Below are 27,391 nucleotides of genomic sequence, written 5' to 3'. Positions count from 1 at the left end.
ACTTTCCACCGGCATCATTTTTCGCCTCGCGGAGAGACAGTTGATGAACTGTCACCAACGGCTGCGATAAATTTAAAAATTTTACACCGAAAAAACTACAACGAGCTGTTTTTCATCTCCCTTTGAGTGAGGGTGAAGCTTTTTGTCGAGGCGTTTAATGAGACGTTGCTTTGTCTATTTACCTTAAATCCTCACAAAAATATCAGTTTACAGGACACTCTTTTAGTCAGTTAACGGATTTTTCACATGACAGTTTTATCTAACGGTAGCATACAGGCGACATTTTAAGGCGGTTGCTCGATTTTTTTCCTTTTAATTCAGTTTCATCTTCCGGTCTTAAAATCCAGATATTTTGGTTGAATCAAGTCTGAGATCATCTTTTTGGAGGAGAACCGACTGACAGCGCAACAATGGGGGTAAGAAACATTATTTATGCTACTTTGGTTTTCCGCTGCAAAAATGTCGGCTGTTTGTTCGGCACAGATTCGGCAAAAGGTGAGTCTGCATATGAAAGGGTTAAAATGAATGAAGGTATGATGTTAGAATGACATTGTACACGGCCGGTTAGCTATTTATCGAAAGTGTAATGCAGTCAAACGGATCTGATTCCTCTGAGAAAAGTCATTACATTATTTATTTGCTGTTTGTAACACCAAATCAGTGGGTGTAACGATGAAGACGGGGATTAACTGGGATGAAAGTGGGGGATGCATGGATTGCCTGGACTCATTTTTATTCATTTTATTTTTGTGGAGAAATATGCTGCAGCTTTCTGACTCATCCATACTGAAGCAGCCTTATCACAGTCTCACCTAAATGACACGTTAAATGCAGGAGTCTCCATTCTCACCTAGGGAGACGGACTGAAGCTCAGGTACATTTATTCCACATCCAAACAGGGCGTTTGTGTTTCACACAGCTTGTCGCCTCATTTATCACACATTTTAAGACTTCAGAGGTGCTCTGGGTTGTTTTTATGTGATCTTAAAAGCAATCTGGGGTTATTGGTCACGACCTAAAAGGCAGACGTGTTCCCAAAAGCAAGCCAGAATTGAATACCTTTCATAGTCGGAGATAATGAATGTGCAGAAGCACAGTTATGGACTAATATGTAACCTGCAAGCTGCCGAATTTAGTCTTTCCTACCTGATTGGCTGCAGAAACTCCTGCTCACCCATACTGAGTTTTCTTTTCAGTTGTTCTCCTTAAAGCAGAAAGATTCATAAAATTACAGAGATGCCTAAATGTGCAACCCTTCTCTACTGAGGGTGTTGCCTCTGGTTTGTTTCCCTTTTCATTTCCTCAAACGCCATTTAGTACTAACTCATTTACACATTACATAATACAACAGTGTATGATGTTCCTGCCATGGATGAGGCTGGGTTTACTGAAAGGTAACAAAGCAACAATTGAGCTTTGGGTAACCAAGTGCGTCAAAATGGTTCCTCGGCGGTGATAATCCTCCCTCTAAACCCCCACGCTCCTAAACATGTTGACGGATGGGTCCCAGAGGAAGATACTCTCATTGAGGATAGCCCTCATCGTCTCGTTTTATCCCTGATGCCTAATGAAACCAGGCTGAGGCTTGATTCAGACCCAAAGTTAGGCTTTATGAAATCACTTTTATATCCCATGCTGTTTTTATGAGGTAAATTTTTTTTTTGATTCACTGGTCATTATTCAACATTTCCTTGTATTCTGATAAATCAGAATTAGGCTAGCAAGAATATATAATGTAGGGAACTGTGTGATCCCGTAAGTGCTTTCTCTTGTGCTCCATATCCAGCTGTAGAGGGTTGGGATAAGAGAAGACTAGGGCAGAGTATCGCTGCTGCTCTGTCACGGTTTGTAACTATGTCCACTAGACTGCCTGAGGGGGACACCGCACACAACTCTGGCTACTTCGTCAAAGAGCGGGAGGTGGAAGAGGGAGAGTAGTTTGTTAGCTCATGGGGTGGTAGGAGGTGGAGGGGGTAAGTGGAAACTCCCGTGTTCTCTGATTTACCGTCGGATGAATGGAGTGAGAGAGGAGAGGCAAATAAAATGGGCTGTCATGGAGTCAGATGGAGACCAGAGGGAGGGTTAGTTTCCAAAGCAGCTGGGACCATTTGAGATCGGCCAATCAGTTGATCAGGTAAGGAGCTAACGATCAGGATGGAGGCTGAGGACAAGGAAGGCAGAGGTGAAATTAAGGTCAGCTGATTTACGTCTTACAGCAGACACAGTGATGGAGATGGGAGGACGAAGACTCACCTTGAGAAGAGTGCAACCTGGCAAGGATGGAGGAAGTGGAAGAAAGCTGCTGCTGGAAAATATTTGTGGTACAGAGATGGGATGGAAGATACAGTGATGTAAAGGTTTAACCATTGATACAAATGCCAGACTGAAGTTACTATGTCCGCTCAAGTCCCATGATGCACTTGAGAGGATGCTTTAAGATGAGAGCCAACCACTGTGTGGGATTCACAGCATGGTGTTTATCCATTTAACACAGCCAGTGCTCTTTTATGGCTAAACTTACTTTGACTTCATGTCATCCATACATAGTGAAGACGAGATAAGCTCTTCTTATGGCAATCACAAAATCAGATTATTATCAATGTTAATATTTTCATACAAATAGAAGTCTGTATGTGGACAGAATATCAGGCAGCAGTGGCTGTGTTCCATAGTACCACTATAGATAAATAAATCACCGTTCAATAGACTAATTCCTCACTAGTAATCATCTTACTGAGGAATCAGATTGCTTGATTGGTGAGGTTCAGTTTTTAATAAAATATTAAAAAATTATACCCATACAGTGTAAGATTGAACAACACAAAAGGCAAAGTTGTTTAACAACTGGGCAGAGTTTCACTTTGCTCATCTACTGTATATACTACATTGTTTCCATCTTTAGCAGTTTCGGCTATTAAGCAGCAACTGCCAGGCCATGAGAGTCAAACTAACCTGAAAGTGACGCAATCAACATTTTCTCGTGTGGCCTAGCTGGCTTATATAAATCAGCTCTGATTTCCTTAAGTTTGGGAGATCTGTGGTCCGAGAAACTGATCTCATCTGCTGATCCTATCCTCCTCTGCATGAGTCTGAAAATCAGCCACTGTCCCATTTTGCTCTGCTTCCAGAGAGGGCTGACTGACAGACTCACCCACCAGGCCACTTCAGTTCACGGCAAATGTCATTTCAATCCATTACTACTTTTTTTTTTCTTTTCTTTTTTTTTTAATGTAAGCTTATACAAAATATGTTTGAGTTGACAACACATTACATTATGTTCTTTACATAGTATATTAGTTTTCCTCAAAGACTGGGCTAATTGTCATTAGCTTTGCAGCCACCTTGTACAGATCAGCTCTGGCTATAGAATGAGAACTGAGCTGCTGTTCCTAAACGAATGACTGATATCATATTATGTCAATATTATATTCTCTGATATTGGACAACTCCAGACCTTAAAGACCATTCACTTAAATTATTTGTTTAAGCAGTGACACATCTAATGGACTCATAACTCCGTCTTTATTACAGGGAGTCTGTGACCTGTCTCCCAAAGATTCTTATAACTTTGCCTAAAAATGATAAAGAACCAGCTAATGTTCTTAAACACGGATAACAAATATTGACTTTACCAGTACCTTTTTTCAAAAGGTCAGCCAAGCAAGATGTATTTAGCTGGACTGAGGGCAAAAATTGCATTTTGAATCAAAAATATTGAAGACCCCTGCCTTGGATTTGCCACCTGTGATATCTATACCACACTCATAATACAAACTCTTAGTTTGAAAGGATTTTGCCTGATAATTCTTATATTAATATTTAAAAAACTGTAAAAGTCACAGCTTCACTGGAATGGGTAGCTTGAGCAAAACGTTCCCAAAAGCTGCCAATTACAGCCAAGTCAACAGCTACCTGAGGAGCCATCTATTTCTGATGTTCTCCTAGTTGAACTGTTTTTGGCATATTTAGTTTTTCATGCTCATAATTTAAATACACTCATGGACCCCATTTTGCTTTTTGAAATGCCATATTTTTGTGTGTCACAGAGAAGAAAAATGTTGTTGGAAACATTCCTTTGAGATTTAGGTTCATAATGTTATGATAGAATCACATTTGCTACAGATCTATTGATTGTAGATTGGGTGAGTGTTGCTCTTTTTCGGTCCCTCGTCTGTAAACCTGAGAGGTGGTGGTCAGACCTAATGTGAGGGTGTGCTGAAAACGGGCGTTTCTACATTTCTGCCATGTTCAGAGATTCCATGTTCTCTAGTCCAGTCAGCTGTTCTCATGCTTATTCACTTATGTTCCATATTTTTATTTTAAGGATTTATTAAAATACATCAGTAGTCATCATCACAAAAATCCTGATCAGACTTTGCCATATTTCCAAGTCGTTGAGCTCAGAGATTTGAGGTTGGAAGGCCTCCTTGCCATCACCCTAATCTTTTGGCCCCTACAAAGGTTCTCTTAAATTCAAGTTTGGGCGTTGGGAATGCTTCTCCAAAGCATTATACAGTATTACTTCCTGTCAGAGGAAAGATTACTGAAATTCACAGATTAGTTTAACTAAATCTGCTGAGGGTACAAATAATTAATGATAATCTGGTCTAAACTACAGCAGTCATAGTTGGGTTAAAAATAGCAGGATAACACTTTATCTTTTTCTTATTTATTTGAACATTTTTAATGAATTTTGTTTTAATAAATGTTTCTGTTTAAAAACGAAGCACCAGATAAGCATAGTTTTGATAGAGTAAAAGGTGAAACCAGTGGTATAGCTTGTCTAAATCTTTGGTTCTCTCCATTCATTTTGCAGCAGATGTATAAAAGCAATTTATATTTAAAATGAGAAATCTTATAGATTTTGCTGTTGAATTTGAGGTGAAAATGTTTGAATTTACCTATTTTAAGGAAATTTACAATCTAAAATATTCACTGAACTAAATTTTTCTCTGGTTCAACTGAGATTTTGTGCTGGGAAAACCTCTTCTTTAATATTCAATATAGTGCTAATTTGGCATTTGCCCCCTCCCTAAGTATTTTCGCTCAGTAGGTAGACTCTTTGCCAACATACACATGTCAGACAGTCCAGCACAGTTTCAGTTTTTTGGCAACTTGAGGACAAACTCTTCAGTGATGGACAGAAGTCATAATGTCAACTGGTGGATGCTCTTTTGTTCATATAATTTGTTGTGTAATTGCTTCAGTCAGTCAATATTTCATTAATACTCACTCTGAGCCTCAGGACCCTCTGTAGTTTCCATCTGTGAGGCAGAGTGTAAGAAACCACATTGATCTGTACAACTGCAAATCACCCATTGTTGATCACCAATGTCACTGATTCTGCTCTCAGTGCAGTGAACAGTTTGTAAAAAGCCGTGTGACTCATTTGACTCTGTTTCCTGTTTAACAGCACAGTGACGTTGAGGTTTTCCAAAACATCCCTATGCCTACTGGAACATCTCTTCATGTTAGGAAATAAACAGTATTACTTAAATGCCTAAATATCTTTAATACCTTTCAACATTTTTAATATGGCCTCCTACTCTACTAGTGATTTACTTCGAAGATGTAAATCAAGAAATTGGAATTTGATGGCATCAGTAGGGCTGATTATTTTAGTTATCGAGCAATCTGAGGAATCTGACGATTAATTGAATAATTGAATAAGAGATTGTCCTGTTCTGTAGCTTCCTAAGTTAGTAAAAAAGAAAATGCTAGTAAAAAACAATTCAGTTGTTTGTTTTAATACATTTAATTATTTTTTAAACGCAGTACAATTCAAACATCTCTTACTCTCAAGTTTGAAGTATGAAAAAACGTTTTAGTGGAAAAACTGAGAAATCATTTCACATGTAGTCATCTACAGTCAGTTCAATAGATGAATTCTCATGTTGCCCCATACCTGTCAAGCTTTGGGTTTGAGAATACGGGAAATGCCACCTGGAGTGGAGGGCTTGGGGTGGTGGTGGTGGGCGAACGAACGTAAGATGGGGCTGGAGGGCAGGAAATAGACCAGGGGATGAAAGAATGGGGGGAGCAATACGGGATATTTACGGCACCTTCGTTCGTCACACTCAGAAACTCATCTGCCAGCTATCTACCGCCACGATGCGCTCTGCCACCCGTATGTTCAGACCGGGATGATATGAAATTTATTGTGCGTTTTGTCCGTAACGCTACACTTAGACTGTAACCATCAACTACTCAGCCGCCCGCCGTGTTCGGTCTATCCGCTCACCTGTATAAATACGCCTGCAGCGCTCTTCCCGCCGTTTGCTTTCAGCCAGCAGCTCCCGTAGGAGAGAGGCTGCCGTACTCCAGGCATCGCGCCAGTCATTTTAAGGATGCTTATTGGTCCCCCGAAAACAACAAAAATCCGGACATTATCATGGATCAATAACATCCCCAGGCCGAACTTGAAAATTTTACTGTATGATGATAACACTTAGGTTTTGTCAACAACTCAGAGGCGGAAGTGAGAGCGCTGTGCAATTCACAGCGCTCAAGTAAAGTCCCGGCTGGAACACGGTGCGCTAAATAATAAAACATAAATTAACAAAGCTTCGAGGCAGATACATTTTCTTCCAGGAATTTTAATAATCAAGGTACTCGAATCACTCGAGGAATCGTTTCAGCCCTAGTTACAACTCACCATGAACAAATTTCTTTTCATGTTATTGTTTTTTTTTTAAGAAAAAAAAAACTTAAATCTAAAGGGAACCGTTGAGTTCTGGAGCAGACAGAAGGATGATCAGTCAGTCTGTCGTCACGTTTTAAATCCCAGAGATCTTTGTTCTTTCAGTCACGCCACACTGAAAGAAATGCTATAGATGTTGAATATTTTACACAAATAAATCTTGGAGATTTTATCTCTTAAAAGCATAAGCATAAAAAATGACGAATGTCATTTTTTATTTTATTTTGTTATCTTGTTTTTTTTTTTGTGGTCTAGACGGCTTCCTCCAGTTTAAACCTCAGTGCAGACGAGTGGAAGAGAGCCTTGAAGCAGATGGAGGGAGGAGAGTGTAAACAAACTGGGAGGGTGAAGGGAGGCGCTGATGATGAAGAACCCCTCTTATGCTATTGCCTATGTGTGTTTAACAAGCAGTCCTTCAATATTTTCTAGGTCAGTCAGTTCGCTGAGCTGTGTGGTAATCCATTTCTTTTTGCGTGCAGAACTATGATCTATTTAATGTGGCACAACCGGAGCTACTACTCTGCTCTCAGGGCTACACCGACGGGAGCCTCCATTCAGACTCAGAGCCAGCAGAGTGACATTCTGATCACTGGAACATCATCAGATTAGGTTGAAAAATGGGTTAAATACCAGCTGAATTGGTGCTAGCTGGCAGATACTTCACCAACAAGGCTGCTGTTACTGTATCTGCTGATGTAAAGACCTGTAAAGGTTTTGCTGGTAGTGGATTGTTATTTTTTGAAACTCCTGTTTGTCCAAACTGGGTTATGGCCATAAAATATTTCTGTCTGATGTCTAACATTTGACCCCTGATTTCTGCAGATTAAAAAAGATAATCCCGTTTTCCTCAGACTTGGCTCAGAAATAAAACATGTTGGACTGGATACAGTTCACCAGCAGAACAGATGAATACAAGGATTCTTCATGTTCCTGTGTGTGGACCTTGTTTTTAAGTCTTAAAGTGTAGTAACTTTTGAACAGTTTGCTCAGTTTCTTGAGAGAAAAGGTTGCATCTCCTCATTTGTCATCTTTCCTGAGCATGTAAACAGACTTCTCAGACTTAAAAGTATGTTACATCATATCTTTCCTCCATTCAGCTTTATGGTAATTTATGAGACTGAGAAATGTTCTTGGAGAAGTTTGTATTTGTAATTTTGGTGGGAAGAGTGTCAGAACAGGGTTACATAAAGTCACCCCAGAACCTGATTGTTCATTTATTGTTTATAAGCGCTTATTTTTGCACGGTGTCAGGGGGCTGGTGTTTATCTCTAACCATCATTAGGTGAGAAGGCAGGGTACATCCTTGACAGGTCACCACTCTACACAAGACATACAATTATGTACACTTGGATTCCTCCATGGGTCAAAGTATCCTAAGGGCGGTTTAGAGTAACTGTTTAGGCTAACAGTCTGACTGTGGTAACCCACACATGCAGAGGGAGAACCTGCAAATTCCATGCAGAAAAACCTCAAGTCAGGATCCGAACATGTGAGGTTGTTGCTGCAAGGCAAAGATGCTACCAACTGCACCACTCTGTAGCCCTTTTTCTTTACAATCTGTGCTCAGTTTGTTAGAGATACGCATTTTGGGTTCTTTTAAATGTAGGGCTGAAAGGAGGAGAGTCCTCCTCAGAACTTTCTGTCCCTGACAGCGATCCAAACTACTAAGAATAGGCATCAATGTATACAGAGCAGAGCTTCCTCTAGAAAACCTGCTAAGCCCGATGTTAGGGGCATTAGGGCGGTCTGCTAGTGGGTCACAAATAGGCATAATCATTTGGAAATAATGGCATGTGACGGTTAGGGCTAAGGTTGACCTGATCAACAATGGGTCAGGGCAACCCTAACCTGACAGGCCATTTTTAAATATCATAAACGGGAAACCGCAAGGAAAAACTAGATAACTTTTTTAATCTTCAAAAAGGATAGAATCTCAATACAGTTTACAGTTTTTACCATGTTTCACCAGAATGTGAGAAAATTATTCTTATGTGCACAATTTATGCTATTCTTTCTGTGGTAAAATAAAAAATACAATTTTTCAACATCAGTGAAAAAAGTAACAAATCGCAATATCTTATCAAATTTGTCAGCTTAAATTAAATATAAAGAAGCATGTTATAGTCTTGCAGAAAATCAATTGTAAAGACAAAATGTTTAATCGTCACAAGTTTTCTTTACTACAGCACAAACGTGTGTTTGTTACGAATGCAGAGGCAGCGAAGGAGAGTGACAGAGGATTATTGTTGTTCAGTGGGTTAATCTGTGGCTGTAGTAAACATGCTACTGTCCAGGGTTCAGAACACTTTCTGACAGATGGCCAGAGATACGTAAACATGCAGTGTTTGTAAATCCACGTGTTCGCACATAAACGTGGAAGAACAGATGTTCATCATGTTCATCAGTATTAGTTTTTTAATCTTTTTTTATTTAGTTTTTTTCATCAAAGCTCCAAATCCTTTAGTCAGTTTCACTATTTTTCTCTCCACAAACAAACTGCAAATTGACTTTAATTATACCACACATGTACAGACACTAGATTCTGTTTATATGACACCCTTAAATAAAAATTACAGTTTTTATATTACATTATTGGTGCTGTATGCAAAACATAATGTTTTTATGTGCAGCTTGAAAAAGCAAAAGTGAAATAAATTTTAATAAATTTCTCTAAAATTGGCTTGCCTCTTGACAGGAAATAAAGTTGCCAAAAATCTTAAAGACATTTCACAAAACATGAGGAGCTATTCTTCAGATTCATTAACACTTAATGAGCTACAAGATGTCCTGCTAGGATTCAGAAATATTTTCTACATGTTAAGAGAAAACTGCTGCACTCCGATATGTCCATTAGATATCAAGTTGTTTCGAATGGCTTTTATTTATTTTTTCATAGAGGCAGACATATAAAGTTTAATATCACCTTTATAACAATTGTTTTGAATATTTTAGATATTTAGATGACGAGCCCTCTGGTTCCGCAGGCAAGTAGAAATTTGCTCTTTTTTTGTTGCAGGTTCTTCCAGGAGGATTGATCCTTCTCCTTTGGGAGATAATCTCTCAGGAATACAGCAGTGATAAGATTTTACTCTGAGATCTCATTGGGAATGTCAGCAAAGGTTCAGTGCTGAATCTGATTTATTTATTTTTTTGTTAGGAAATTAAACAACCTATAAACTGAAAGTAAACCAAGTTTTGAGAATTAAAATAAATTCTCTTGTCCTCATTCCTTTGTGCCATTTTCTGGTTTCTGAGGGACAAGCAGTTTTTATCAGAGCCGCCGGCTGGTATTTTAGTTCTGTTGCAGGAACCCACGGGATGTTCCTCTGTCAGTGCAAAGAGAGCGCAGTAAAACTTCAACAGGAATGTGTGAAATACTGAAATTAAATGTTTCCACTGAAATCCAGGACTACAAACCTAGTTGGTCATTAATGAGGTGTTATACAATGATTCATTTACACCCAGTATTTTATTTATTAATTCAAGGTAGGGCAAATAATTAGATCAAACAACTATAGAAGCAACTATGACAGGAAAAGTAAATTTTATTTCATAATAAACTCTAAATATATATTTTTTCTTCTGACAAAAGTGGACGTTGCAACTGATCAATACAATGTGATCCATCATACTGACAAATTAAACTTTAGATTTAGGTTTTCTGTCTTGTATATCTTATATTTATATGTAATTCTATCTATGTAATCGTGTTTATGAAACTGCCAAAAACAGGAAAGAAAATAGGTCGGTTTTCAAATGAAAAGCGTTTTTTTATAAAGTGCTTGATTTTCAATGTTATATTAACTGGAGGTGACCTGCAGACCTAAAACTACTTAGATCTGCATAAAGGGGTTACCCGCATAGAAATGAGGGCAGCTGAGGCTAAAAAACATAATTTTATGTTTTTTTGGCTCATAGTTTCTCATCTCTTCTTGCTGCTTCATTTTATCTTCCAAAGTTATATTTGTTCAGTTTTAAGACTAATATTTCCAAATGACTGATTACGTTTTAACCAAGATCTCCTGAGTCATAATGTTGAATCAACACCAGTTGAATGTAGTTATTGTATAGTAAACAATCTTAACATCTAGAATGACATGCAGTGTTTGCTTTTCTACTTTGAAAAAGAACTCTGAGTTTAACCCCAGTCCTGAGTCTGCATCTCCTCAACGAGTCAATGATTGGACGTTTCAGCAGACTGGGCTATATTGTATGTTTTCATAAACTACTTTAAGATTTGTAGTCCAAGTCTAAGTTGAATGTTCTTTTCCCAGGTCAGTGTAACTTGTATCTTCCTTCCATCATAGTCTGAACAACAGAAACAGAATCAGAAATGATGGTGGGATAAATTGCAGATTACACCTAATCTGGAAACATTTAGTTCTTGTTCTCACTCCAGAAGACTCCTTCCACATTTTGATCTCAACTTGAAGGCTCTCATGTCATCTTAATATGATCTCAATATTGTATCCTCTCAAGATCAGTTGTCAGATTCACCAACCAGCAGTATGTCTCCTGATTGTATCGCCTGATATCTCGTTCCTCATTTGTCTTATATTTTGTTCCTGATTAGTAGATATTGTTCTCTACTATGAAGGACTAAAGAAAGCTTTTTGGCCTTTGTGTGTTCCAGTACGGACGGTCGGACAGCTACCGGGTGGCCACCACACAGGACACGGATGACAAGGAGGCGCTAAAGAAAAAGGGAGGCAAGGACATGGATGACCTGAAGAAAGAAGTACCCATCGTACGTGCACTTCCTGTGTTTCAGATACTGATGTTCAGCATTCATCTTTGTTACAGAGGTTCATTTGATGAAGGACTGTATGAATAAAGGTTAATGTGGAAGCATAGAGATGATCAGAACCAGATGAGTAAAGTCAAGTCTGATCCTCCTGATCTTCCTGTTTTTAAATGAGATAATATAGAAGATGTTTTTAGCACCTCGTGCTGCAGGGTGTGGTTTAACATGGAGGAACAATTTAATCTCTTTGTGGAGTGATTTATTTCTCTTTGAGGCAGAAGTTCAAACCCACAGCATACCTTTTTGATTTAAAGCCATTTAACATGTTTCAGATGAAATGATATCAAAATGTTACAGCAGATCAAAAATGCTTTGCTATATTAAAAACAAGCATTTGTTGTCTTACGTTTAGTAGTTTTTCAGGTGCAGATTTTGAATTTATATAAGAATTGTTGACATGAATTTTGATGGCATTTATCTGTCAGCTGGAAGGTTGTTGGTTTGATTCCATCTGCCCACCATCTTGTGTTCAAGCTATCGTAGGAAAGACCCTAAGAGTGTTAAAGTGCTCAGGTTTGTGTGCTAACAGGTGAATGCGACTTATCAGTAAGACTTGAAATGTTCTTTATGAATGTTGCCTTTTATAGAGGTTTTTAAATTCACCGCCCATCTGTATTCTCTGCAGACGGAACATAAAATGTCCGTTGAGGAGGTTTGCCGGAAATACAACACGGATATCGTTCAGGTAAGATATTAACTTCAAACCACACAGATCAGTCTGAAACTTCCTGTTTCAGGACAACTACGGCAGTTTCACACGAGTTAGGACATCGGTTTCAGAATCCTCTTCAATTTTTCTTCACAAATGTTCTGTTTAAAAACACATATTCTCCGTCCTAAATGCTTTGCTTCTATGCTCAACGTTTCTTTGGTGATTTGTTTTCATGTTTATTTATTTCTAACACCCTCCTACTAATTGGTAATACATCCCCTCTCTGTGTTTACCACACCCAGGGTTTGACCAATGCCAGGGCGGCAGAGTTCCTGGCCAGGGACGGACCCAATGCCCTGACCCCACCCCCCACCACTCCAGAGTGGGTCAAGTTCTGCCGTCAGCTGTTTGGTGGCTTCTCTATCTTGCTGTGGATCGGTGCCATCCTCTGCTTCCTGGCCTACGCCATCCAGGCTGCGACAGAGGACGATCCTCCTGGGGATAATGTAAGTGGACGGTTGTCACAAACATTCACACTTGCAAGTCATGTTGCTTTAAATGGAAATGTAGCTTCTAACATTGTTACAATGTAATTTTAGTGGAACTATGGCATATTGTTGAATGTTCACACAGGCTCACTCAGGCTATGTTCACACAGCAGGTCTTGATGCTCAATTTCAGTTTTTGATGAAATCTTTTTTGTTGTTTATTTTGGCATGGTCATTCATACTACTAATTAAAACTGACTGCATGAGACTTTTGTGCAGATTATAACGCAGAGCATTCTGGGTTAATACAACCAAAACAAATGTGTGTGTCTAGTGCTAGCAGGAGAAATTTTGTGCGGTCTTTTACAAAAACAGAGAAATCCTACAACTACTAAAATCTGACACTACTATTTTTTTACATTTTGTGAAGATGGAAGTTGTGCTCATGTCTTCTTCTGCTTCTAAACAATCAACTTAGAAGAAAATGTTTTCTTGTTGCTCAATATATGCATTCGGTGTCATATTGAAGAAAGTGTCGGTGCTTTTCAATTTCTCTCTCAGTGGTCATATTTTTCTGCCTGATAGTTGTGGAGAAGTGTCAGTCTCAGGGTGAGTATTTGCTGCTCTGTTTCCCCTCATTTCGTCAGAGATCATTGTGCAGTGTCCTCCGGGATGAGTGTGTCGGCTGTGTGTCCCGACGCTGCCAACTGGCCCGTCTTTCGGTTGACACACACCGTCCTGTTGGCGTCCACTTTCATGCCGCCATAGGGAGATGGTGACTCCTAATGTTTGGAACGTTTGGTGAAGAGAAAGATGTTGTCGGGTCAGCACAGTTTCCATGCTGGGTCAGAGCACAGAACAGAGCCGAGAACAGAGGCTAAACGGTTCTGACGCACACAGCATGACCAGACAAAATACTGTGGCTCAGTCTGCAGGGAGGAGTCGGTGAAACAGCATCAGTGTTGAGCCAGGATGAGCGCTCCTGTCTGTTATCCACCAAAACATGAGTTCATGCTCCGATGACCAGCCACAAAAAAATATAGATAACAGGACTTTGAGAAGTTAGTTAATGTGTTTTACCACGTTATTATGTAATACAATAAAAAACAGTATAGCTTGAAGATTTCAGTGATAACTTAACATTTTTCTGAAATAATTTTCCTTTCTTTCAGTCAGTTATTTGATAACTTTAGCTGCTGAGGTGTATTTTTTCTCTCTGCTTGGATGCAACATATTTTTAGATTAGAAAAGTGATCTAACTTGACAGATTTTTACATCAGATCTGAAAGTCTCCTATTCTTTCCTCTTCTCTTCTTCTCTCTCTGTAGTTATATCTGGGAATCGTGCTTTCGGCTGTTGTCGTCGTCACTGGCTGCTTCTCCTATTTTCAGGAAGCTAAGAGCTCCAAGATCATGGAGTCCTTCAAAAACATGGTCCCTCAGGTGCAAATGTTAGATTTTTGTTGTTTTTGCTTTTTTTCCAAATCTCTAAGAAATATAGATAATGAATCTTTCTATGCTGTTTTCATAGTGTTTTAATTAAAGAATCCTTCCAAAACGTTTCTTTGGCACCATTTAAAGGTTTCATTTTCATACGTAACTGAGTTTTATGGCAGCCAGATGTTTCTACATTACATTTTTTTCTGTAAAACATTTTGCTTTGTACCAATTGATGCCGCAACTTTTTTCTCTTTTTATGTCAGTTAAAAACATTTAACTATGAAATATCTCATGACTGCCTTCCGTTCCCAGCAAGCCTTGGTGATCCGAGAGGGAGAGAAGATGCAGATCGATGCCGAGCAGGTGGTGGCAGGAGATCTGGTGGAGGTGAAGGGAGGCGACCGGATCCCCGCTGACCTTCGCATCATCTCCTCCCATAGCTGCAAGGTGTGCACAAACCAAAAAAAACTCAAGCTCTAGCAATTTCTCTGTTTAACTAGTTTTAAACGGTTTTCCTGTATTTCCAGGTTGACAACTCATCCCTGACTGGAGAATCGGAGCCCCAGACCAGGTCACCTGAGTGTACCCATGACAACCCTCTGGAAACCCGAAACATTGCCTTCTTCTCCACCAATTGTGTCGAGGGTAACTTCCCTACTGTCAATTTTATAATGGTCTTTATAAATTTAACATTAATGGAGACAACAATTAACCTTTTCAGGAGTGTAATGTATTTATAGAGTAGAAAGGTGTAGCAGACAAGTGACATTATTTATAATTATCAAGTAACATGGTTTATTAAATAAAATAATGCAATTTCCCTTGTTTGGGCTGCACAGTGGCGCAGTTGGTAGTACTGTTGCTTTGCAGCAAGAAGGTCCTGGGTTTGAATCCTGGCCTGTGGTCTGGAGTTTGCATGTTCTCCCTGTGCATGTGTGGGTTCTCTCCTGGTACTCCAGCTTCCTCCCACATTCCAAAAGCATGACTGTCAGGTTGATTGGTCTCTCTAAATCAATGGTTGTGTGGTTGTGAGTGTGTGTGATTGTTTGTCCTGTCTGTCTCTGTGTTGCCCTGGGTTACGGTTATGGTTACCTGTCCAGGGTGACCGCCCTCTTGCCCATTAACCAATAGGCACCAGCACCCTTTGCAGCCCCACTAGGGATAAGCATATAATACGCTGGATGGGATGTCCCTTCTTTTTACACATGATTTGTATAAACTAATAAGTGGATTAGAAATTTATAGAAGAGGCACTTATGTATTTAAAATTAAAGGGATGTTTTGACATTTGTGTGAATGTAATTATTGTTTTCCAACTTCAGCTTCATATGTTTGCAATGCATTTTGCTATTAAAGATAAAACTATAATGATCCTAATTAGACAAGAGTTTAAAATCCCTGCAATATTTAACATTTTACATCTGGTGCCCTCTTGTGGTCAAAATTCATGTCTCGTGCCTTCAAGTTGAATCAAACAGTCAACTCTGTTTATGCTTTCATTTATTGTGATTCTATGTAATAATTTTGATTAGTTTCTGTTTTTAACTTCCTGTATTTTATTTAATGCCATAAGTGTAACAATGTTCTCTAACCTTCTCTCTAGGAACTGCTCGTGGAATCGTCGTGTGCACCGGTGATCGTACAGTGATGGGTCGCATCGCCACACTCACCTCAGGCCTGGAGACCGGCAAGGTAATGACTTCATCATCTGCAGGCGCTCTGCAGCGGTGCATTAAAGCGCCTGATTCACAAGAACATCAGTTAAAGATGGTTATCAAATATTTATCCCTTCTTTATCCAGTTTCCTTATTTTTGGGGTTTGCAGATGGTTGTGTACGTTTATTTTTCTGCAATAACAGAGTAGTTTCAACTTATCTGAGATTCAAAAAGAGAGATGAGGATCATTGTTTCATTTTAGGTTAAAAACAGGTTACTTAAAGCATAAAGTTGCCAGCACTCTTATAAAAGATCTATGTTTGAACAAGAATTTGTTTTTCATCTTTTTTCAGACACCCATTGCTAGAGAGATTGAGCACTTCATCCGTATCATCACTGGCGTGGCCGTCTTTCTTGGCGTGACCTTCTTCATCCTTTCACTGGTCCTGGGCTACACATGGCTAGAGGCCGTCATCTTCCTCATTGGCATCATCGTCGCTAATGTCCCTGAAGGACTTCTGGCTACCGTCACCGTGAGTCTTCAGAGAAACTGGTTTGAGTGTTTGTGGTGTTTTTATCTTTGAAGAACACGAAGAGGATTAGCACATCATCTCTATAATGATTCTGTCAAGTTGGAATTTTGTTATAGCTACCTTTTGTGTCTTGTCCTTTCTATTTGTTGTAGGTAGGGGTGGGCAATATGGACTACAAGTTTTATCACAATATTTTGTGGTAGTATTTTGATAATGATAAAAGTGACTATAAGAATTATATATTACTTTTGTAGGTAACCTTTTACTTGCATATTTTCACAAACACAAATGCACTTGGAAAAACATTTCACTAAAAAGCTATTTAATGAACATTGGTAGATTTGTTGTTACTGTCAGTCTGTGTGACTGTGAGCCTGTTGTGTTTGTTTCAGTGTGTGTTTTGTAACTGCAGTTTTGTCTGGTGGTGTGTTTTTTCTCTTAGTTTTGTGTTGTTGTGCTGTAACTTTGTGTCTGGCTCAGTTTTTGTGTCTGTGTTGAATCTGTTCAGTTCTCTCTCTCTCTGTGTGTGTGTGTGTGTGTGTGTGTGTCTTTGTACCAAAGCACTCATGTGTTTGTGTTTCTCTTTGTCCATTCTCCTCTCTGTAATGTCTCTCCCCTCTTTTCCAGACCAGGGCGGGGCTTTCTGCAATGACAACAGCTAGTTAATGTAATGACATTAGGTCTGCTACTTTTTAGCTTGATAGTCTGAACTTGGCCTTCTTGGCTCGGCCTTGGCTTGTTCTGTTTGGCCCTTTGGCCTTGCTGTACTTGGCTCAATAACATAATGCCAGGGTGTCAAACTCATTTTCATTTTGGGCCATATCAAGATGATGAATGTTCTCAAAGGGCAGGTTGTGCCAGAATATTGCTAAAACCTTTTAACCTCTTAATTAAAATATTAATAAATAGCTGTGTCTGTATTCAATGAGAACTTATTAAAATTATAAATATTGATCATATTTTCAGACTGGTCAGTCCCTCCAAGATTTTGCAATTGTTTTTGTGATATTTAGCAATCAAAATAACTGATTTTGTGATGATACTTTAGAAATACTTGCATGGAATTTTGCAATATTTACGTTTATGTATGACAGTAAATGTGACTTTTTGTTACTTGCCACATCAATCTGACTATAACCTGACATCATGTTAGACTGAGGCAGCATAGTATTACAAGTAAGAAACACTGCCACCTGCAGGTGGGAGTTAGCATTACTTAAATCCCAAAGTTTTAAACCATTTTTGGAGAAAATTTGTAATAAATTCACAATTGTGCACTATAATAATAATGCAGGGCTTTGTTGATTTTGCATGAATTTTTGCGGTTGTGAAAAACTGGAGGGACTGATTGATGTAATTTGGCAGTGTACAGATAGAACCTGGTTTGATTTGACTGATAAAATAATATTTAAACACACAGCTATTTTCTTCAAGGTTCTATTTATGTGGCCCTGGAGTCCAGAGGGCCACAAAAGAAACTAGATTGGGCCTCGACGGACCAGATTTGGCCTCTGGGCCTCGAGTTTGACACATTTCCCATAATGCATTGCTGTTCTGCTGCATCACCTCACTCAGCCTCTTCACCGCTTTATTGGCTGCTTATACTTTGAAGGAATCTTGATATTAGTGCATTTTGCTGAGCTGCTAAGGAGAATAAAGTTGTTCGGGAATCTCGTTTGGGCTGTTTCTTATTTGGTTTAGTTTGCTACTAATTAACTCTGCTCAATCAGATGCTCCTCTAATGTCAGGTTTCCCAAATAAAGCACTAATTTATCTTTATTCTTCTCTTTCTTTGTTGTAATCTCCATCTATCCATTTTTCTCTTCCACCGTTTGTCTCCTCCTCTGCCTCCCTCTTTGGCATCGCTCTGTCCTTCCAGGTGTGTTTGACTCTGACTGCGAAGCGAATGGCCCGTAAGAACTGCCTGGTGAAGAACCTGGAGGCTGTGGAAACTCTGGGTTCCACCTCCACCATCTGCTCCGACAAGACCGGCACCCTGACCCAGAACCGGATGACCGTGGCCCACATGTGGTTCGACAATCAGATCCACGAGGCTGACACGACTGAAGACCAGTCTGGTGAGAATTATAGAAATATCCCTATATAGAAATATAGGGAGGAGTTTCAGTTAATCCTTAACAAGAACTAGTTCTGAGTTCAACCAGGCTGAATTCAAATATTCATAGTTCACCACCAAATGAACTTCAATAATAATCTTGTTTATTTTTAAGACTTTGTTGAAGATAAATATTTAAATATCACATATAATATTTTATGTGTAGCTCATGACATCAACAACCAATTAGCACCATGATTATGTCATCGCCTAGCATTTGTAAGATAAATGATATGTTCTCATTTTCTCATTAGGCTCTCATTTTGTCTTCCATAAAAAATATTTTTACAGTAAGTGAATTCCCAAGACAGCTGCTCTAATTCACATATTTAAATGCTTTTCTCATTAGCGGAGGAAGTCATTACAGGTCTCTAGTTTAGATTTATAAACTTTGACTGGAAACTTTGTTTCAATCAATATTTAAGACCATGTAAATAATAGAGAAGTGTTTCAAATCAACACTGACAGACTAAAAGACAACAGCACAATTAAAAAAATAATAATTTTACAAAGCAATATAATTATTCTTGTTGATATTATGAAAATCAAAATGTATCATCTGACCTATTTGTACAAGAATATCTTAATTGTAAAACTGAAGCTCAACTCTACTCTTCATTTTTCAGCTACACACACACACACACACACACCGTGCATGTTATCTATCTGATTTCTAACTATGAACCCTTGTTACTTCCGAAGCGGCAGCGTCAAAGGTCAACAGGTCTGTGAGGACACTTGCGTCCCCATGACAGTTAAGAGGTTAAAATAAATCTTAAATTCAGCTAAACACTTCACAAAATGTACCGCTAGTAAAGATTTTATACGTTCAACAGTCTACAAAAAAACTAAACCACTGTTTGTCCTGTTAGTTTTAAAGCATTAAGTTCTCAAGAACTCAGTGTAGAAGAGACTAGATAAGAAACCAAATTTTAGTTGTGTAGCAGGAAACCAGACATCGGATAAAGTAGTTTCTTTTTGACCCTTTTAGGTTCTTCTTTTGACAAAAGTTCGGTAACATGGGTATCTCTGGCTCGCGTTGCTGGACTGTGCAACCGTGCTGTGTTCAAGGCCGGTCAGGAATCCCTGCCCATCCTGAAACGTGATGTAGCCGGCGATGCCTCTGAGTCAGCTCTACTCAAGTGCATCGAGTTATCCTGCGGCAGCGTCAAAGGCATGAGGGACAAGTACAAGAAGGTGGCTGAGATCCCCTTCAACTCCACCAACAAGTATCAGGTAGACTCAAAATAGTTCTTGGACTATGCCAGACCAAAAGCCTCAAACTCTGTAACGACTCTTTATTAAACACACAACAAAATATTTTTCCCATTCAGCTTTCAGTTCATGAAACTATGGATGAAAAAGTAAGTCCTTACCTGCTGGTGATGAAGGGAGCCCCTGAAAGGATCCTGGATCGCTGCTCCACCATCATGATCCAGGGCAAAGAGCAGCCAATGGACGACGAGTTGAAGGAGGCTTTCCAGAACGCCTACCTGGAACTGGGAGGACTGGGGGAGAGAGTACTGGGTAAGAATAAACCCCAAGTTAATGCCAGACGCAAAGGAATTAAACCAAGTTAGTAAATAAATGATGTGTGATAAAGCAAAATGACGCAGGAAGAATCGAAAGATTGGAAGTTACTGAAATATATTCAGAGTTTGTACTGATGCTTGAAATCCTAGAAAATGTTATATTTCATTTAGGTGTTTTCAAGGTTTGGAAAGTGCTTGATATTAAAACTGTAGAGTTTTGTAATAAAGTTAAATCTAATGTTTAGATAACATTATTTACTCTTGAAACCAGATATTTTCATACAAGACACATGCATATTTTTTTCCTCACTGTCCGAAGTCAATCCAGACCAAACTTTTCTTGTTTTAGTCAGTTAGAATTTAAGAATTTTTTTGTAATTTTATTTGTATGTTGGTTATACTAAGGATAACATTAACATATTCAAAACATATTTACAGTTCTCTTTTTCTGCCCCTTTTCTTCCAGGTTTTTGCCACCTGTTCATGCCACAGGACAAATATCCCAAAGGTTTTTCCTTCGACACAGATGATGTCAACTTCCAAATAGACAACCTTTGCTTTGTTGGCCTCATGTCTATGATCGATCCTCCTCGCGCCGCCGTCCCTGATGCTGTGGGAAAATGTCGCTCCGCTGGCATCAAGGTGAAAACGTTTCAGTTCCGACTTTAAAATTAGAGAAGTCCAGCAAATCAGCACAGTTAAAACATTTGTAATGTATCATTGTTTTCTATTTTAGTTATACTCTATTACACAATTTCCAGTCCAAATTCAATGTAACTTTAATTATAAAGAAGCGTATGCTACCACAAAAGACCAAAGTGCTGTAATGAGAAAGGAATCCACTATGTGACCAATTATTAGGCAAATCATATTTCAGAGGAGTATCTTTAGTATCATCTATTTGTCCAATCATTTTAAAACTGAAGATTAACTCTGCTCTCGTTATGTATCCGTGATTTCTAACATTAAATGAAAGGCTTCCTATTTTGTTCAACAACTTATTAATATTTCATTTTATTTTGGTAAATAATTTTTAATTATGCCTACTATTTGCTGTTCTGTAGGTTATTATGGTGACTGGTGACCATCCAATCACAGCCAAAGCCATTGCTAAGGGAGTCGGGATCATTTCTGAGGGCAATGAAACGGTGGAAGACATCGCTGCTCGTCTCAACATTCCTGTCAGCCAAGTTAACCCCAGGTCAGACAGCAGGCCGACATTTATGCATCTAATCTTATTCCAATGATGAAAAACATGAGGGATTATTTAGGTCATCAACTGAAGGAATGTAAGAATTAGATTCGTGACAGGTATGTTTATCATTTGGAGCAAACTGTTGCTTGAAATTGTTTTTGTTTTGTAGCGATGCCAAGGCCTGCGTGATCCACGGCACAGATCTGAAAGACCTGACTCAGGACCAGATGGACGATATTTTGAAGAACCACACAGAGATAGTCTTTGCTAGAACTTCCCCACAGCAGAAGCTCATTATTGTCGAAGGTTGCCAGCGACAGGTAGAGTCAACAAACATTAAGTTGATTGTAATTTCTTAGTATTAGATTTCCTGTTGTTGTATATTTGGTCTAATAATATGAATGTGTGGAACTTTCCCTCAGGGAGCCATCGTGGCTGTGACAGGGGACGGCGTGAATGATTCTCCGGCCCTGAAGAAGGCAGACATCGGCGTTGCCATGGGGATTTCTGGCTCTGATGTGTCCAAACAAGCAGCAGACATGATACTGCTGGACGACAACTTTGCTTCCATTGTGACTGGCGTGGAAGAAGGTGTGTGATTTAAAAACAAAGCAGGTGTCAGAGATTGGAGCAAGTAAAAAGTTGGGAAATGAACTTGAAATAAAAGCAAATTAAAATGGCTTTAATATTGTAAATATGATTTGTCGTGGCCATTTATGCTAAGGTTTTGTAGTTTATAATTTCTGCCAATTTCGTTTTGTTCTTTGGGTAGTTGGAATATATTTAAGTTAATTTAGAATCAAAATTTGTAATTAATTGTTATATTTGGAATTGTTTAATTTACGTTGTTAATTGTTAGACCCTCCCACCAATTTGAGTTATTAAGAACACACCGGGTGCTTGGTGCTGGGTGGATTGTTTGGTAAATGTCTGGTGTGGACGGGAGGTTTTGGTAGAATGATTTTTTGACCACTTGAACATTTGAACATTTATTTACACTTGTTTTGTTTACAGCTTCAAACATTAAATTGAGATTATTTTTCATTTCAACTAAGTTACAAGACCTTTATTTCTACTTTTGCAATAAATGAATCAAGTCAAAGTGCGTACAAATCCCAAGCCACCTGTTACCACCCACAGCCTTTCTTGGAGTTTTATTTTTCGCTTTTTTGGAACGAAAGGCTGCAACATGATTTATGTTACAGTCCAAACCTTTTGCATCAGCAAACCTTGACTAAATACTTGTCATGTCTTTGTCTTCAGGACGCCTGATTTTTGACAACTTGAAGAAGTCCATCGCTTACACCCTGACCAGCAACATCCCAGAAATCACCCCTTTCCTGTTCTTCATCCTGGTCAACATCCCACTGCCGCTGGGTACCATCACCATCCTCTGCATCGACCTGGGAACCGACATGGTGAGAACAAAGTGTCAGTCAGGGAACCGAACTCTTGACCCTAATGCAAAGAAATCACTGTTCGGTTCCACATTTTCCCACAGATTCAGCATTTTTACACACTTTGATGGATTAAACAATATGTTTTCATGCAAAGAGAATCAAAATGTATGAGCTGAAAATAAAACAATATCAATTAATGAGTCACTAGGAAATATACGGCTTATTGTGTGTAACTACAAATTAGGTGCAAACTGCAAAAACAATTTTATCATGATGTCATTGTCTAAGTACTGCTTCATATAAATGGAGTGGTATCTAAAGAATAATACAGAACCAACACTAGGGAGGAGAGTGGGAACACTAGTTAAAGTACCAACTCTTAAAGCTTGGCTAATGAAAATTTTCATTTATCTTTGGTATGTTAATTTTTCTTTCTGAAGAATAAAGAAAATTGATAACAATATTCTTCATCTGTCAGGTTTAAAATTGCTCTTACAGCAGTGAATTTATCACTTTTTTCAGGTCAGAGCCAAGTCGTGATATATTTCTCATTTGTCTTTCTATATTTAAGACGTATAGTACAGTTGTAGATTTGTTACCAACATTGAGTCCTGTTTACATCCATATGGTTTCTACAGTTCTTGTATATGTACTATTGATGAGGCACATTGCTTTCAGGCTCCGATTCTCACACTGATGTGAGGATGAGAAAAACGTTTGGGCAGCTGAATGACAAAATAATCTTAAGTATTTTGTCCCTTTGGCGAAAAATCTCAAATTGAGCTCATTCACTTGTTTATTATCGGTTGAGCTGGTTATGTTTTGAACAAAGTGTGACTTCTTCTTCTGCTCATCTAAAACTGTTCATGTAAACATTTTAGATTTTTTTTTCTCTCTGCAAATGAAATGTTTCTTTACGTTTCCATTAAATTGATTGAGGTTTGACGAATAAACCATGTTTGTTCTGTTTGAGGTTCCTGCTATTTCTCTGGCCTATGAAGCAGCAGAAAGTGACATCATGAAGCGCCAGCCAAGGAACCCAGTGAGGGACAAACTGGTCAACGAGAGGCTAATCAGTATCTCATATGGACAGATTGGTGAGTTTTCTTCTACCACCAGACTTATAAAACATTAACTATATTCACACTGGGCTGCATCCACATATTTTAGTGCAGTAGATCCTATTCTATTTAGTTTAATCACTTCTGATTAATATTCAGTCAAGAATGGCTGCCACGGAAAGCTAACTAGCATTCTGCTAACAAGCATGCTATGCTCTGTTTCTGCAGGCATGATCCAAGCTCTTGGTGGCTTCTTTGCCTATTTTGTTATCATGGCTGAAAATGGTTTCCTGCCGTCTTACCTTGTTGGTATCCGTCTGAACTGGGACGATCGCGCTAACAACGACCTGGAGGACAGCTACGGCCAGCAATGGGTACCAGTTTCCTCCTGCCATCTCTCTGTTATCATGTTGGCCTTCTGACTTCTCTATTGATATCAGCTATATGGAACAAACATGAAAAACATAACAAGAACTGTTTTCCAACTGTAATTTTCTGATGTGATGATCGTGTGAAGGCAAGCAGCACTGAAACAGGAACATGTTCTGTTTTTCTGCCAGACTTATGAGCAGCGTAAGATCGTAGAGTTCACCTGCCACACAGCTTTCTTCGTCAGCATCGTGGTGGTGCAGTGGGCCGACGTCATCATCTGCAAGACCAGACGCAACTCCGTCTTCCAGCAGGGAATGAAGTGAGGATGAAAGTGTTGACAAAAATACACCATAAAAATTCTGATCATGAAAAGCTTTCTTTAAAAAAAAACGGCTTGTATCCTCAGATGATTACAGATCTTCTAGTAGATTGGCAGTAAATTCTTGAACCAGGAAGTTTATTTAACAATCAACATCAAGCAGGTCTGAGCTTAGTCGCAGGTGAAAAATGTGGAAAAAAGATCCAGCTTTCGATCAGCTTTTTAAATAATGCAGTTCTTCACTGCAGCCACATGGTGGCAGTAATAAACCAGATGTTCTCTGACAGCATTTAGAGTCTGATGAGGAAGTGATTACAGAGCAAATTGAGACGAGTCCACACTTTTGTTTTTTTCTGACTGAACTCTGGGTTCCTCCTTTCACCTCTGTTACTCTGGATTTCCTGCTACAACTTAAATCCTCCTAACATTGCATTTTACCTGCGATCGCTCAAATCGTTTCTCCTCTGTTTGTTTTGCAGGAATAAGATCCTGATCTTTGGGTTGTTTGAGGAAACGGCTCTGGCTGCGTTTCTGTCCTACTGCCCCGGGTTGGACGTGGGGCTCCGGATGTACCCACTCAAGTAAGAAACCTACACTACACGTTCAAACCAGCAACAATAAATTCAGATAAAGCTAATTTGTTAAAGATTAGCTAAAGATAAAGGTAATTTGTTTCTTTAAATCCAGTTACTATAGTCTTAATTCTCCTCTCCTACCTTATTTTAGCAGCTCAGTAAGGCGCAGTGATTTTTTAAATTTTATTTTATTTATTTATTTTTAGTTTTTGTTCTCCCCTTCGAGGCCCGGTCTGTCCCGATCCACTCTCACCCTGACTCTTGTTTCTCCTCAGGCTCACCTGGTGGTTCTGTGCGTTTCCGTACAGTTTCCTCATCTTTGTTTACGACGAAATCCGAAAACTCATCATTCGCCGAGACCCTGGAGGTGAGTCCAGACCCTCGCCCACTTTGATAGCAGAGGCTCATTTCAGTCATGAAACCCGAGTCAGTAACTGGTGGCTCCCTCTTCTTCTGTTCCTTTCTTCCTCTTCTGTCTCTGCAGGCTGGGTGGAAAAAGAGACCTACTATTAAATCATCAAAGCATCCTTTGCTTCTATCCCATCCTTCCCTAAACTCGCCCCTGCCTCTGTCCCTGCCTTCCCTTCTCCATCCACTCATCTGTTGCTCCTTTCATTTTCTCTAAAATACTAAAGAAAATGTTTACTCATCCTTCCATCTTTTCTTCACTCCCCCATGTTCATTTCTAAATTACAAACACAACTGCCAAGACAACGAGAGGACCAACAGCAGAAGGGTTGAGGATAGGGGAGGCGTGGCCTTGTTACAGCCCCTCCCCATCCTCTCCGTCCCTCTGTCCTTTTTTCTATCCAAAGTCTGTACAGCACTAATCTGCCAGAGCCACAGTTTGTGCCGACATTGTTCCTCCACTGCCAGCTTCAGCCGCTCATCGTTAGCGCGCTCGATATTCTGCTGCTGCTCGGTGCTCCGCAAGCATCTCGATCCACGAGTTAAAAAAAACCCGACTGTTCCTCTGCAAACCCAAGGCAGCTCCCACGCCCGCCTCCGGAGCGGAGCGGACGTCCCGTTTCTATCCACTTCCTGGAGTCGAACGGCCCAGATCCAGCTGCGAAATCACTGCCATCCCTCCTTTCTTCCTCCTCCTCTTTACTCACTGCCGTCCTCCTCTTCCTCCTCTTCTCACCAGTGAGCCAAGCGCTCACCGACGCCCCCGGCAGGGTGGAAGAAAGGCTCTGCTCTCCCCCCCTCCTCCCATCCTTGTATTCTTCTCTGTTAATCGTTTTCTAATAGATGACTGCGTGTTTTTTAAAAACTCAATTGTTTGTAAAAGTTTTGTGTTTCTTTTTCTTGTTAAGTTCAGAGTGGGTCTGAGAGATGCTTGTTTTCATTCGGACATGACAAAGCACACCGTCCCTCCTTATCCTTCTTCTTCTTACCCCCCACCCTCACCCCTCCTGTCAATCTGTCCCAGTTCCTGTCTGTTTGTGAACACTGTGGAAACCCTCCGTCTTTCTTAAACTCCCGTCCAGATCTCACTCCTGTTCCCTTCCCCTTTAAAAAATAAAGAAAACAATCTTTCTGTGTTCTAGGAAAAAGAGATTTCGCTCCAGTTTCATTCTTTAAATCTATGGAAAATGTGGAATAAGGGCCTGTACCTTAGCTCCTGAAACAGCAGCAGATGAAAAAAAGAGAAGTAAATGAAACAAAAACAGAAAGATCTCTCTTGTTCAGCTTGATCTCCAGTTTGTTTTTGTGTGGAGTTATGTCAAAAAAATGGGAATAAATTCTGTGACCAACTCTTACATGTGGCAGCAGCGTCAAGTTGTCTCTTCTTCTCCCTCTGCGTTTCATTAAGTCACTCACAAGACCTTAAACGGGACAATAAACAAATCAGGACTGAAAATGCATTTATTATGATTCCTGAAGAATGAAAACATCAAATGAAATAATAGATGTAAACCTTCATTTCTTCACCTAATGCAGCATTGAGGATGAATCCTGGAAAACTCAGACATGTTACAGAACCAACATTACTTGGATTACTTTTGTATAAAATAACAAACTTCAGATGCTACATTAACCTCAAAGGGAGTTCTTGTTCTTACAATTCCATTAATTGTCTTCTGAGTTTTATCTTAAAAATAATCATCTCACTCATTCAGCAATGGTGAAACTTGGTCAGAACATCTTTTTATCTTCCATCAGTGTTTTTAATCTGCTTTGTGTAGAAAAAATGCTTGTGAGATTAAAAAAAAACTGTTAAAAATAACAGCGTTAATCATTATCAACCAGATTGATCTCTGCTTTTGAAAGAATAATACGAGTACTTTGATTAAAAAATGAATTGAAAAATATAAAGAGACCAAAATTGGCTGCTGAGTTGATCTCAAACCCTTTCAAAAGGAAATGAAAGCCAGGAAGAGTTGGGAGAAAACAAATTACTGTTTGGATAGATGAAAGAAAATCCAAAAGGTCAATAACTCAGCTAATTATTTATCTGAAGCTCTGCTCTGCATTTACCTGAGTACAGAAGTAAAAAAACTTAAGGTTAGAGATCATCAAACAGGATAATGACTGGTCTGAAGAAA

General features: G+C 39.2%; 1 protein-coding gene and 1 long non-coding RNA gene across 2 annotated transcripts; one reads left to right on the top strand and one right to left on the bottom strand.

The window, feature by feature from the left end:
- atp1a3a (ATPase Na+/K+ transporting subunit alpha 3a) lies at positions 1–26,611 on the top strand. Its single transcript, XM_032581006.1, has 23 exons — positions 1–416; positions 11,334–11,447; positions 12,130–12,189; positions 12,459–12,662; positions 13,973–14,086; positions 14,396–14,530; positions 14,611–14,728; positions 15,687–15,775; positions 16,093–16,272; positions 18,152–18,350; positions 19,380–19,624; positions 19,723–19,915; positions 20,387–20,562; positions 20,985–21,121; positions 21,285–21,435; positions 21,538–21,706; positions 22,379–22,533; positions 23,489–23,612; positions 23,805–23,950; positions 24,137–24,267; positions 24,747–24,848; positions 25,118–25,209; positions 25,327–26,611. The coding sequence occupies exons 1-23, from the start codon at positions 411–413 to the stop codon at positions 25,353–25,355; spliced, it is 3,069 nt and encodes a 1,022-aa protein (XP_032436897.1). The 5' UTR covers positions 1–410; the 3' UTR covers positions 25,356–26,611.
- LOC116731297 (uncharacterized) lies at positions 16,848–19,877 on the bottom strand. The gene is made up of 2 exons (XR_004341563.1): positions 19,765–19,877; positions 16,848–16,915 (listed from the first exon to the last, which is right to left on the bottom strand). It is a non-coding gene; the product is annotated as an uncharacterized LOC116731297 (long non-coding RNA).
- Positions 26,612–27,391: the final 780 nt, after the last annotated feature.

The sequence above is a fragment of the Xiphophorus hellerii genome, chromosome 13, assembly GCF_003331165.1.
Source record: "Xiphophorus hellerii strain 12219 chromosome 13, Xiphophorus_hellerii-4.1, whole genome shotgun sequence".
NCBI classification, from domain to species: domain Eukaryota; kingdom Metazoa; phylum Chordata; class Actinopteri; order Cyprinodontiformes; family Poeciliidae; genus Xiphophorus; species Xiphophorus hellerii.
Note: the sequence above shows the minus strand (reverse complement) of the source record. Positions and strands in the feature narration are given on the sequence as shown.

Excerpts from the sequence above, each read along its gene's own strand:
- atp1a3a (XM_032581006.1), top strand. Across the intron at positions 14,087-14,395 it reads TCAAAAACATGGTCCCTCAG|CAAGCCTTGGTGATCCGAGA; the intron begins GTGCAAATGTTA and ends TTCCGTTCCCAG. Across the intron at positions 24,268-24,746 it reads GTCTTCCAGCAGGGAATGAA|GAATAAGATCCTGATCTTTG; the intron begins GTGAGGATGAAA and ends TTTGTTTTGCAG.